The sequence below is a fragment of the Mus musculus genome, chromosome 3 (genome assembly GCF_000001635.26).
Source record: "Mus musculus strain C57BL/6J chromosome 3, GRCm38.p6 C57BL/6J".
NCBI classification, from domain to species: Eukaryota; Metazoa; Chordata; class Mammalia; order Rodentia; family Muridae; genus Mus; species Mus musculus.
Genome location: NC_000069.6, coordinates 103,300,562 through 103,313,898, shown reverse-complemented (window position 1 = coordinate 103,313,898; position 13,337 = coordinate 103,300,562). Strand labels below are relative to the sequence as shown.

The window sequence follows — 13,337 nt, the reverse complement described above, 5'->3', positions numbered from 1 at the left end:
TGGGTAGGATAGAACACTTAGTATCTCAGCACTTAGGAAAAAGAAGCAGGAGGATCCTTAAAAGTCTGAGGTCGCTGGGCAGTGTTGGCGCACGCCTTTAATCCCAGCACTTGGGAGGCAGAGGCAGGCAGATTTCTGAGTTCGAGGCCAGCCTGGTCTACAGAGTGAGTTCCAGGACACCCAAGGCTACACAGAAAAACCCTATCTCGAAAAACGAACGAACGAACGAACGAAAGAAAGAAAGAAAGAAAGGGGGAGGGGGGAGGGGGAGGGAGAGGGAAGAAAGAAGAAGGAAGGAAGGAAGAAAGGAAAAGTAAAGTTTGAGGTCAGCAAGTTCTAGGCCATCTCAAAGAGAAGCAGGGAACAACAGAAGACAAGACCACATTAATATAATATTGGTAAAGGAAATAGACCACAGTTAATCTTCAAGTGGAAAGGGAGTGGAAAGGGAAGATAATCTGTCACGGGGAAGAGTATACCATCTCTCTTTTCGTATGCTTTTCACCAACAATTTTATAAAATGAGGTAGCCTGAGAGATGAATCAGCAGGATAAAGACACTTACTGCTAAGTCTAACAACCTTAGTCAATTTCTGGGACTCGTATGATACGAGGAGAGAACAAATTTGCAAAGCTACACTCTGGCTTCCATGCTGAGCTTTACACCCCCTCCGCAAATAATTAACTGTAGTAAAAAAAAAATTAAACATCGGGGTGGCGGTGACATATACCTTTAATTCAAGTACTCAGGATGCAAAGGAAAGCAGATCTCTGAGTTAAAGGCCAGCCTGATCTAAAGAATGAGTTCCAGGACAGCCAGGGCTACACAGAGAAACCCTGTCTTGAAAAACTGACCAATCAATCAATCAACATATAAATAAGTAAACAAGCAAACAAACAATGTATAAGAAATTTGAGGGAGGGAAAATCTGGCTGAAGCTGTTACAAAGATAAATAAATGCCTTACTAAGATAACGAGAGGACAAATAACACTGTGATTTGCCCTTAAAGGTAAAGTTCTCCACATGTTAGTCACTTCAGGTACAACACTGGTCAGGCTGCAGATGAGAGACATGAGATATGTCTGAATATAACAAATTAAAGCTAGAAAGATCTAGAAAATGCCTTTTAGCAGTGAGAGTTCTCTTGACTAAAAGGGCATTACTTTGATATAATCAAATGTGAGCTGTTTTATATATTGTAGTATTGTAGTCTCTATACACTATGGGAAGAAATGAACATATAGACTTAGAGCATAAGCACTGGTACTCATGGCTCTCCCACTTGTACAAATTCCTAAAGCCTCCTGACAGCAGGTTCTTTTACCTTTGCACAGCTATAGCACCAGCACCTGAATATTTCATGAACCAAATGAGCACTTGGTACTGAGAAAAGTGCCCAGCATAAAATATAACTTAGCAATTAGATGACATTCAGTGAACTCAATAAATTCACTGGAGTAAACATACAGTTAAGAAAAATATTCAAAAAAAAAAAAAGGAAAAATATTCACTCCAGGCATCCTTGTACATTCCTAAAAATCCCTGCTGCATCGGAGTCTGAGTGAAACAGAGGACTATAAAATAGAAACCAGCTTGGGTAAGTCAGCAAGAGCTCATTCAAAGACGAAGAGGAGGAGGTGAAGCACATAGATTAGTTGAGGTTTGGAGTAGATACTTATTTACTGCCCTCTCACTGAGAAAAGTGTACTTTCATCCATTTAGACAACCTACTCTTAAAAAAACTCTGGATAGTTCTAGCTTTTGTAGATAAAACTATTACACCTATTATTTGTAATAAACAGATGCCATGGAAAGTGAGAAAGCTTGTAAAAATTCTGTTGTGTGCCTAATTAAAAAATCTATTACAAATCTAATACAATTCTGATGAAGCAAAGATATGAATAAATACTGCTGATTCAGGTAAAATATGGTTAATAAAAAATTATGCATTAACAGTAACTATACTAACTAGTGCTTATTTATATGGCTTTCCTGCAATTATACATCAAATGTGAAACCAGTGTATTTATGCTTAGCTATTAAAACATGGTATGCATGAGAACGTTTAACAGTCACCTCCATACAAGTACTACCTTTTCATATCATACATAGCCACTAGCCTAAATATATTGCATTTGGAAAAACCTTATTTCAACCATAAAACTAGTGAACAAGGAAATAACTACCATCTTACTAACACAAATCCACACTAATAACATATGTAATTAGATATGAACATGAAAAATACTGTCTTATCAAACATATATTGCTTCAAGAAATAAAATCTGGGTTTAAATACACAAGACAAAATATGAGAATATTTAAGAATAAATTTATCAGTACTATTTCTAATACTTTTCAGTAAAGAATTATGACTTCTATACCTATGTTCTTTGTGCTCCAAAAGTTGACAGTCTCTACACGTCAATCTATCACACGTTTCACAGAATAGTTTCAACTGCTCTTGTTTATGTACAGGACAAAACACTGGGCGCTGACCAGATGTTCCAACAGACTCTGTAACAAAATAAAACATTTTTAAACAATAAGATTTTTGACTAATTTTTTCTATTTTTTTAAGTGCTAGTATTCAAAGATCATAAATAAGTAAACATGCTATTTCTAAGTTCAAACGGTTAGATGTGTCATTGAAACTATGTGTACAGGGACAAACAAGACATCTCAGTGATAAAGGCACAGGCTGCCAAGCCTGGTTCAATCCCTGGGACTCAAATGCAGAGAGAGCCAGTTCCTGTTGAGTTGTCCTCTGACATCCACAAATAGGCACTGCGGCACACAGGAGTGTACATATGCATACATATGGCATACACATACACAGGTGTGTACATATGTGTACACATACACATATGCACAAGTTTTTTTTTTTTTTTTTAAGAAAACAGCAAGACAGCAACTATATGTATCGTACCTGAGACATCTTCTTTTTTCCTGATCAGGTGGTCTTTAGTGAATTTTACTCTTTGATGTGCTTCAATGCATGTCTTACACAGCCACTCTCCACATTCTACACAAAAACCAACTGCACTTGCATTATCTTCACAACTAGTACATACCTAAAAAAGAAATAAACACTAATCTATATTACATTTGCCAAATGTAGATTAACAAAATAACTGAAAACTTTGTAACTTGCTCTTAAAAACCATTAATTATACAAAAGCATAAAATCACTGTTATTCATTTAATCTTCAAAAACATTTCTTTAGCAATAACATTTAGATAGGTAAAAATCTAATATTCAGAACATAAATCTATATAAAACTTAACTTTTTAAATAATAACTATTTTATTCTACCAAGTCTTAGGGTGTGGAAGAGTAATCTTTATTTCTAATTTGAAAGATAGAGCTATAGCAGAAGTACCTAAATTACTTAAATATTGTTTCTTATAATTTACATTTAACCACAAGAAAAATATATATGAGTATAGAGAGAACCTGAGGTGCATACCTGTTCTGATTTCTCATCAGAGCTGCTAGGAGCTTCAGATGTGTCTTTCACAAAATAATTATCCACAAGATCTATCTGTCTACATTCTTGACGACATACTGGACACCGTATTACACCAACTTTAAAAAAAAGAAGAGGAAGCAGGGGTTAATGTTCTTCAAAAGGAAAAGCAGGAAAGTCTGCATAAAGCCCATTTGGAAACCACTTGTGTACTACAAAAAAAGACCAAAGACATGAACAAAGCAGTTTGAGTTATTTCCCTGGAGAAAAATGATACCCATCTGGGAAAGGAAAACATGTATTAAAATGCTCCCACTAGAAATTTTTATTAAAATACAGAATTAGCTGACAGTCCTAAAAGAAATGCTAATCTTTCAAAGCCTATAAATGGATAAAAGAAACTGCAGCTGGGCAGTGGTGACACATGCCTTTAATCCTAGTACTTGGGAGACAGAGGTAGGCGAATCTCTGAGTTCAAGGCCAGCCTAATCTGCATAGTTCCAGGACAACTGGGGTTACATAATTAAGGCCCTGTCTCAAAAAGGGTGGGGGAGGAGGAAGATCTCATCAAGGTGCTTAATATAGAATGATTTCTGAATTATTCAGAGTGAACCTGTAAGAATGAGGCAGGTGTGTGTATGTATTCAGGTACCCAAAGGAGATTTAAAAAAAAAAAAAAAAAGGTGTTAGGGGCTGGGCGTGGTGGCGCACGCCTTTAATCCCAGCACTTGGGAGGCAGAGGCAGCCGGGATTTCTGAGGCCAGCCTGGTCTACAGAGTGAGTTCCAGGACTGCCAGGGCTATACAGAGAAACCCTGTCTCAGAAAACAGACAAAACAAAACAAAAACAAAAACAAAAAGGTGTTAGGTCTTTGGGAGCTGAAATTACAGGCAGTTTTAATTAAGCCTTGGATGAATGCTGGGAACTGAACTCTGGTCCTCTGGAAGAAGAGCAAACATTCTTAGCCACTGAGTCACCACTCTAGCACTCAGACGCAGACGCAACAGCACAACAGCTGAATCAGAAGACTAGAATGATGTGCCAAGAAAGGTACCCACTAAAAGCTAAGAAGACAATGAATGAATTCTTCACCCAAAACCTGTGCAATCAGTCCTGACGACGTTCCTCCAGAGCTTTTAAGAGTACGAGGTGTATGTATTCTAAATCAAGCTCTTCACGCAAGAGGAAGAAAATAAACAAGCATTCTATAAAGATTAGTTTGGTACTTAATATAATCTATACGATTGTAGGAGAAAAAGCACCCATGCTTTTATCTATTCATGTTTTACTATCTATTAGACAGGATAAACTGCTGAGGTAATATATGAAACTTAAGGAATTAAAAATTAATGCAGAAATCAATAAAACAAACTACTGGCATGTCAACCATGGCACTGGAAGGTGCATATACAACACAAATGACATGGTCTAGGCTGATGATATGGCTCAGCAGTTATGAACAGACCACACTTCCAGGGAACCTGGGTATGATTTCAGCACCCATGTCAGTAAACTCAAAACTGCCTGTAACTACAGTTCCAAGGTGATCCAATGCCTGTGGCCTCCAAGAGAACCTGCACTTATGTGCACATATCCACATACACACAAACACACATACACATAGCTTAAGAATAAAAGACATTATGCTGGATATGATGGAAGGTGTTGCTAATCCTAAAACCTGAGAGACAGAATCATCCTAAGTTCAAGGCCAGTCTGGACTACATAGCAAGACCCTATCCCCAAACAAATAAGCAAAACAAAACAAATATAATCCAAAGACTAAATTTAGTGTTCTTTATGGTGTATAACACACAACTCTAGAAAACACCATATGTAAAGACCAAGGTATAACAAAGTCTCCAAGAATTGCAAAGTACACAAACCGCAGAATCTATACAATCATTCTGACAGAAAGTGAAAATGTAAACAAAGTTCTCAACCTATCCAGGTGTCCTGGGAAGCATATGTAGTTCCAGCTACTCAGGAGGCTGATGCACAAGAATCACTTGAATGTGGACACTCAGCCTGGACAACTAAAGACTCACCCCACCCCCTTTTTTCATCCACTTGGCAGTACACACACCCTCATTCTAAAGCAGTTGCTCTCAGCCTTCCTGATGCTGACGCCCTGTGCTACAGTTCTTTGTGTCGTGGTGACCCCCAACCAGAACATTATTTCATTGCTACTTTATAACCGTCATTTTGCTGCTGTTATGAATCCTAATGTTTTCAAATGGTCTTAGGCAACCTCTGTGAAAGAACTGTTTGACACTCCACACGGGGTTGAGACCCACAGGTTGAGAACTGCTGTTTTACAGTATTTCCCAGAGGCATACACACACTATGAAAACAAGCCAAAAAAGATGGAGTTGCTTGTATCGGCCTTTTGAAAAGTAGCTAAAAGCCAAGAGCTTAGGAAGAGTGCTTTAAGAACATGGTTACCTAGCACTAATTGTCTTTTAAACTCCGTCCCTACTTTAATTTCATTTATTATATTTGTTTCAGATATAAAAATATTCCACTTCAAAATGTAATATTTTAAAATAGAAAATGGGGAAATGGAACAGGTCTGGCAGAAAATACTGTTCTTTACATTCTCTTAGTTCATATGATAATGGCGTTTTCAAACTGGAGGAAATGCCATACAACTTTTAGTACTACTAGCTTTAAAAAAATCAGTAAAATATAGAATAAGATTATATTTACTAAGAGTTCTTAAGACTTAAAAGGCTTAACATTTGAAAACTGAACAATGCTATATAGGCTTAAACTTTCTTAAAGCATGTTCAATCATATTATATGAATGCACACTTGTAAGATCACAACTTTTAAAAAGATATTCCCTTTCTTAAGGGTGCCACGCTAAAACTATTTCCAAACCAAGGAGTCAATCAAAAAAAAAAAAAAAAAAAAAAAGAAAAAAAGAAAGAAAAGAAAGAGGGAAGAGGGAAGGGGGAAGGGGGAAGGGGGAACAGAAAAGAAAAAAAAAAATGTACTCATTAACTGAGGACCTAGAACTTGAATGACATAGAATAACCCAGTTACTAGAAAGTCAATCTGTACAAGCAGCTCAGCCAGTGGCTACTCTCAGAGGTTAACAGAACTGTCACATGAAAGCCACAATTCTCATGGACCTCACTCCATACTTTAACAATAACTATTCTAAAGTATGGGTGAGAATTTCAAGATTTTCGGATCCACAAAAACAAAACTCAACAACCCCCTCCCCCAAATGCCCATGAAAGCAGTGAGGACATAGGAACAACTCTTTACCACTTCCCGTCTGTCTGATCCTAGCTTCTAAATTTTATAGCATATTCAAGTATAGTGCTTAAGTTTTAAACTAAGTTGATGAGAAGTTAATTATAAATAATTAATGGAAAGTAGCTTAAGTAATATATGTGTATGTATGTTTATGTAGAGTGTATGTAGAGGCAAGGTTACTAAAAAAAAGCCCACAGGAATGGGGATAAAGTGGGCTAGGCAGTAAAAGTAGAAGACATATGAAATGAAAACAGAAGTGAGACTACTAGGAGTGCAAAGATTTAAGCAGGGATAGGAGGCAGAGATATGGAGGACAGAAGATAGGAAAAGGTTAACTAAAAGTATTAATGTATGGAGAGCCATAGAGAAGCATACATTTACATATACATATGCAGGCAAAATACTCACATACATAAAATTAAAAATAAATAAATCTAACAAGTAAGTTGCTGGGCATGATGGGACACTCCTTCAATCCCTGCAGTTGGGATGAGACAAGAGGGTCTCAAGGTCAGCCCTGTCTACATAGCAAGCTCTAGGATAGCCAGAGATACATAGAAGAGAGACTGCTTCGAGAAAAATATAGATGGATATAGGAGTGTAGGGGAGTGGGGGAGGAGGGAGAATATGAATTTAATCTTATTAGGTTAAAAACACTTGCTTCTCTTGGAAAAGAAAGGACCAGAATTTGGTTCCCAGGGTGCTCACAACTGCTTGTAATGCCAGCTACAGAGATCCAACGCCCTATCCTGGCTTTTGCAGAGCAGGCACCTATATACACGTACAAACACATACACCTAAATAAGTGTTTTTTTTTAAAATTAAATTAAAGGGCTAGAGAGATGGATCAATGGTTAAGAGCACGTGTTGCTCTTGAAAAGGACCTGAATTTGGTTGCCAGTACCTACATCAGGTGGCTCACAACCATCTGTAACTAGTTCTGGGTAAGCCAATACCTTCAGCCTCCTCAGGCACAACCAGTATACACATAAACATACCCATACACATGTTCATTTTAAAAGTAAAATAAATATATAATAAATTAACTGGTTAAATTAAAAAGAACTATGTAGAGCTGGATGGCTTAGAGATTAAAAGCACTGGCTGTTCTCCAATAGGACCTGTGTTCAACTCACCCCCAGGACATTTTACAACCACCTGTAATTTTAGTTCCAGGTAATCTGATTCCCAGTTCTGGATTGTGCAGGCACACCATGCATGTGATACAGACAAACACTCAAACTTTAAATAATAATCTTTTAAAAGAAAACAATGCACCCGGATCAAATGGACTTCCATAGGGTTAAGAGAGAGGGCTCAGTGGGAGGGGCTTGAGAACCTGGCCCCCAGTACATACTTAAAAAGCCAGGCACAGTGGGAGTCAGATCTGGAAGCAGAGAGGAAGATGACCCCTGTGGCTTGCTGGCTAGCCAGCTTGGCCTAACTGGTGAGTTCCAGGTGACAAGGAAAACTATCATCCTCCTAACATCTGCTGCTCTTCCTTCCGCTGCTATAAAATCTCTACTGAAGAGATTAGTGACCTCTTGCTTCAGGATCTAGTTCTTATCTTTCTGTCTTCCCCCATGTGAACATACACAGTTCTTCCTGGCTGACGCATAGCACGCACGCGCACACTTTTTAAAAAGGCAAAGGATACAGCTTCTGGGGAACAACAGGCAAAATTCATACACACAGAACATAAAGGAATTACTTCATAATGATAATGCAGTAAGATTACAGCTAAGAAAATTAAGAATTCTAGATGATTATTAGGTTTCTATGTGGTTAATTTTCACTAAAAAAAAATACACCATTATTCAATAAGGAAGAGGGTTTTTTAGTCAAAATGTAACAAGTAGGTTTTGGATAAATACTATTTAATTTGATTTTCAACTGAACCACTTTGATTACTAAAGAAATAAAGGACAGAAGACTTGAGCTGGGTGCGGGTGTATCTCAGTGATGGAAAGCTTACCTAGCATCCATAAGGACATTAAGTCCCCAGCCTAGATACAGAACACTTGAATATGTCAGTATTTACATATCTAAGGAAAGAAAGAGTTCTAAGATGCAGAAAACAACTTTCCAACATTTCAAACTGAAGTATATACACATATAACTGAAACAAAATACTTTTCTATTAGACATTTATAATTAATTTCTCATCACTGTAATTTACTTTTAAATATTACTATATTTAATCATCAGTTCTTTGCATGACCTAACAATCTTTTTATTCAGCCCTAGCTTTTCCTTCTGGTATCTTTAAGTAGTCATTCACATTTTTTAATCATAAACAAGTCTCTCCTTCAGAAAACATGTAAAGATTTAAAAAAATACATGTCTTTTCAGTTGAAGGAAGAAACTGCCAGAATGAACATATATGGCTTCCAATTGCTCATTGAGAGACCAGTCCAGGTGATGAGAGTGTCCTGTACATTAAATTTTAGAAAGTCTGAATTAAATAATCCAAGTAATTAAGAACTGAAATATAGCTCAGGGTAAAGCACTCCCCCTGGGCTTGTAAATCCTGTGTTCAATCACCTGCCCTGCAAAGTAGCAAAAGTCAGAGGTAAAAACAAAAAGAATATGAAAAGCTAGAGGTAAGAAGTGTTAAAAACTATGACAAAACAACTGGTGACAAGTAAAATGACAGAATGGCCATGAGAAGCCAAATAAATAAACATTACTTGATATAGGTGAAATTGGGTAGGGGCTGGAGAGATGGCTCAGTCATTACGAGCACTTGCTGTTCTTGCAGAGGACCTGGGTTCAATTCCACCAGTATCGGACATGACAGCTCACAACTACCTATAATTCTAGTTTCAGAAGATCTAATGCCCTCTTCTAGCCTCAGAATGAACTGTATGCACATGGTTCCCAGACATATTTGTAGACAAACACCTTTACAAATAAGATAAATTTTAATAAAGAAAAAAATTAGGTATACATTATACAAAAATAGCTTATGAACTGGCTCAACCTCTAAAAGAATACCATATAGCAACATGTTTATATTATGTTCATAAATATCCAGAAAACTTCCACAAGTCAGTGTTAGCACTGTGCATAAAAATATTGAATTTATATTTATGTGGCTATATGGGTGCAAACACAATCATATTAAACACAATTCTGGTATCAAACAGTGAAATATATCTAGATACTTATTAAGTATAGATATTACAGTCAATAATTACTGATATCTTATTTTCATATATTCTTAAAGACCTGTAAGTCTTCAAATTAAAATTTTTAAATCTTATGTAATCAAAAACCAGTAAGTGAATTTGTCATCAAATATAGCAATATATTAATAATTTCAGCATCATTTAAAATAAGGTACTCGGGGCTGGTGAGATGGCTCAGCAGTTTAAGAGCACTGACTGCTCTTCCAAAGGTCTCGAGTTCAAATCCCAGCAACCACATGGTGGCTCACAACCATCCATAATAAGATCTGATGACCTCTTCTGGTGTGTCTGAAGACAACTATAGTGCACTTACATTAAATAAATAAATAAATAAATCTTAAAAAAAAAAAAAAAAAAAAAAAAAAGGTACTCACCGGGCATTGGTGGCACACACACCTTTAATCCCAGCACTTGGGAGGCAGAGGAAGGTGGATTTCTGAGTTCGAGGCCAGCCTGGTCTACAGAATGAGTTCCAGGACAGCCAGGGCTATACAGAGAAACCCTGTCTCAAAAAAAAAAACAAAAAACAAAAACAAAAAACAAAAAACAAACAAACAAACAAACCAAAAACAAAAAATAAAGTATAGTCAATAAAGGGTATCATGTCTACCATGGTTACCTGCTCACCACTGACCAAAATACAAAGCCATGCACCAACCTGATCCTGTAAAGGGAGTCACACTCAAAAATAAGTAAAGAAGTATATCCCATTTAAGGAGATTCAGTAACTAGAAAGAAACCAAGCTGAACAATCTGAGTAGGCTGGGACACTGAGGCATAACCAATAGAGGGGAAAAAAAAAGAAGAAGAAAAGGAAGAGGAGGAGGGTGGAGGAGGAAGGAGGAGGAAAGAAAGAAAGAGAGAGAGAGAGAGAGAGAGAGAGAGAGAAGGAGAGAGAGAGAGAGAGAGAGAGAGAGAGAGAGAGAGAGAGAGAGAAAAGAAAACCAAACCAAATCTGAGTTTAAAAAAATGAAGGATGGGGAGAGAAGGAGGAAGAAAGGAAGAGGAGGAAGTGACTGCAATGGTGACAGCAGCAATAAGAATTCTTAGAAAAAAATTCAATTAAAAGGAAAAGACTCTGCAAGAATGAAATAAGTGAAATCTTGAAGGTATTAAAACAGAAGAACAACAGAAGCAAAAGAAAGGTCAAACTACAAATATAACCATAGAAGACTCAAAAGCAAAGAACAAAACCAGAAAAATGAAGTGTTATGTAATTAAGAAAACAAAGTAAACAATCTTCAGGATAGAAAAAATATCTGCAGATTAATCATCTGACCCTGGAATTAACAACAGCAAACACGGGTAGTAGTTGTAATCCAAACTAAAAAGGGCAGATGAAGGACAAAGCTCAGTAACAGAGCCTAGCCTAGCATGCAATCAGATCACAACAACGGAAATGGAAACATGATCTAGATACTTCTCAAAGCATACAAGGTGGTCAGCAACTATATAAAAATTGTTCAAGGATTGTTAAGATGGCTCAGAATGTAAAGCTGCTTGCCAGCAAGCCCAAAGGCCTGAATTCAAGTCCCATGATCCACTCACAGGGTAGAAGAAAACCAACTGCCCAAAAGTCATTTTCTATCTTCTGTCGTCTACATTTGTACACACACATACAAAAGTAATGAAAATTTTACACCATTGATAACAAAAAAAATACAAACCAACACCACAACAATGAGTTATGATCTTTCTCTAGCTAGAATACCTAGTATCAAAAAGGCAAACTATAAACGCAGTTGGGGAAGCAAAAGAGAAACTCTTATGCACGGTTACTGAGAATATACAATTAGCATAGCAATTGTACAAAACAATATGGAGGCTCTTAAAAACTAACACATCCTTTTAATTCAGCTATCCCATCCATGGGTATATAGCCAAAGGAAATGAAATCAAGATGTTCTAGAGATATCTGAAATCCCCTTGTCTACTGCACCACTAGTATGGAATAAAACAAAGTGTCCATCAATAGGTAAATAGATTTTTTAAATGTGGTAAACATACATGAACCAATAGGTATCCCCCTACCCCCAAAGACTAAATGCTTGGCTCATAGGGAGGGGCACCTTTAGGAGGTGTGTCCTTGTTGGAGGAAGTATGTCATTGTGGAGGCAGGCTTTGAGGTCTCATAGAAGCTCAAGCTATGCCTAGTGTGACAGTCTCCAACTGTTGCCTGTGGATCAAGACATAGAACTCTCTGCTCCTCCAGCACCATGTCTGCCTGCACACTGCAATGTTTCCCACCATGGTGATAATGGACTAAACCTCTGAAATTATAAGCCAGCCCCAATTAAATGCTTTTCTTTGTAGGGGCTGCCTGGCCATTTCTCAAAATGTCACTCTACTTTTAGTAAAATTTTAAAAGGACTAAGCTTATAAAACAAAGAGTAAATGTTTTGTTTCCCTGTTAAATTTCATCAAGCTTTTAACAGAACTGGAGCTCACTTAAATTTCTGTTTAAGGTCTAGAAATCAATCTGAGATTAAAAGCAAGCACTGTCCTTGCAAAGGACCAGAGTTTGGTTCCTAACACTCATGTTAAGCAGCTTATAACTTATTCTAACTAAAGTTCCAGAGATTAAACACCTCTTGCCTCTGAAAGTACCAGCACACGTGTACACATACACACATATAATAAATGCTTAAATTTTTGTTTAGGCTAAGGTCCATGTACATATGCATGCATGTGCCCAAAAGTGTGTGCATGCACGTGAAGTTGAGCCTGCTTGTGTATGGATGTCTTCCTTAATCTTCCTTAATCATTTCCTACCTTATGTTTATGAGATGAAGTCTGTCTCTCACTGAATCTAAACACATCTACTTTCAGTGACAAAGGACAGTTGTGATCAAAATCACTAACAAGGGCTGGTGAGATGGCTCAGCTGGTAAGAGCACTGACTGCTCTTCCAGAGGTCCTGAGTTCAAATCCCAGCAACCACATGGTGGCTCACAACCACCTGTAATGAGATCTAACGTCCTCTTCTGGTGTGTCTGAAGTCAGCTACAGTGTACTTATATGTATAACAATAAATCAATCTTTGGGCCAGAGCAAGCAGGGACTGAGCGATCAGAGTTGACTGGAGGGAGTGAGGCCAACCAGAGTGAGCAGAGGTCCTAAAAATTCAATTCCCAACAACCATATGAAGGCTTACAACCATCTGTACAGCTACAGTGTACTCACATATATAAAATAAATAAATCTTTTTAAAAACAAACAAAAAACAAACAAACAAACAAAATCACTAACAAGTGATGTCTTCAGAGAAAACATTTTTAAGATGGTCTTATAATCTATACCCTGTCTGGCCTAGAACTGTCAATCCACCTGCCCCAGCCAAGTACTGTACATGGAATCACAGGTATGTCACCACATTCAGCCTAAAGTTTCTATAATTTGCTACACACC

The 13,337-nt window shown here is 37.3% G+C and overlaps 1 protein-coding gene across 4 annotated transcripts in view; it reads right to left on the bottom strand.

The window, feature by feature from the left end:
- Nucleotides 1-13,337, bottom strand: part of Trim33 (tripartite motif-containing 33) — a 79,478-nt gene that overhangs the window by 44,872 nt on the left and 21,269 nt on the right. For all 4 annotated transcript variants that reach the window (XR_003954429.1, XR_375607.4, NM_053170.3 and 1 more), the window contains exons 2-4: nt 3,472-3,590; nt 2,931-3,075; nt 2,386-2,518 (exon numbers count right to left, since the gene is read on the bottom strand). Coding sequence is in view for 2 of the 4 variants with exons in the window: in NM_053170.3 (NP_444400.2) it covers nt 2,386-2,518; nt 2,931-3,075; nt 3,472-3,590 (397 nt within the window). In the remaining 2 variants the exon portion in view is untranslated. The remainder of the gene's footprint in view (nt 1-2,385; nt 2,519-2,930; nt 3,076-3,471; nt 3,591-13,337) is intronic.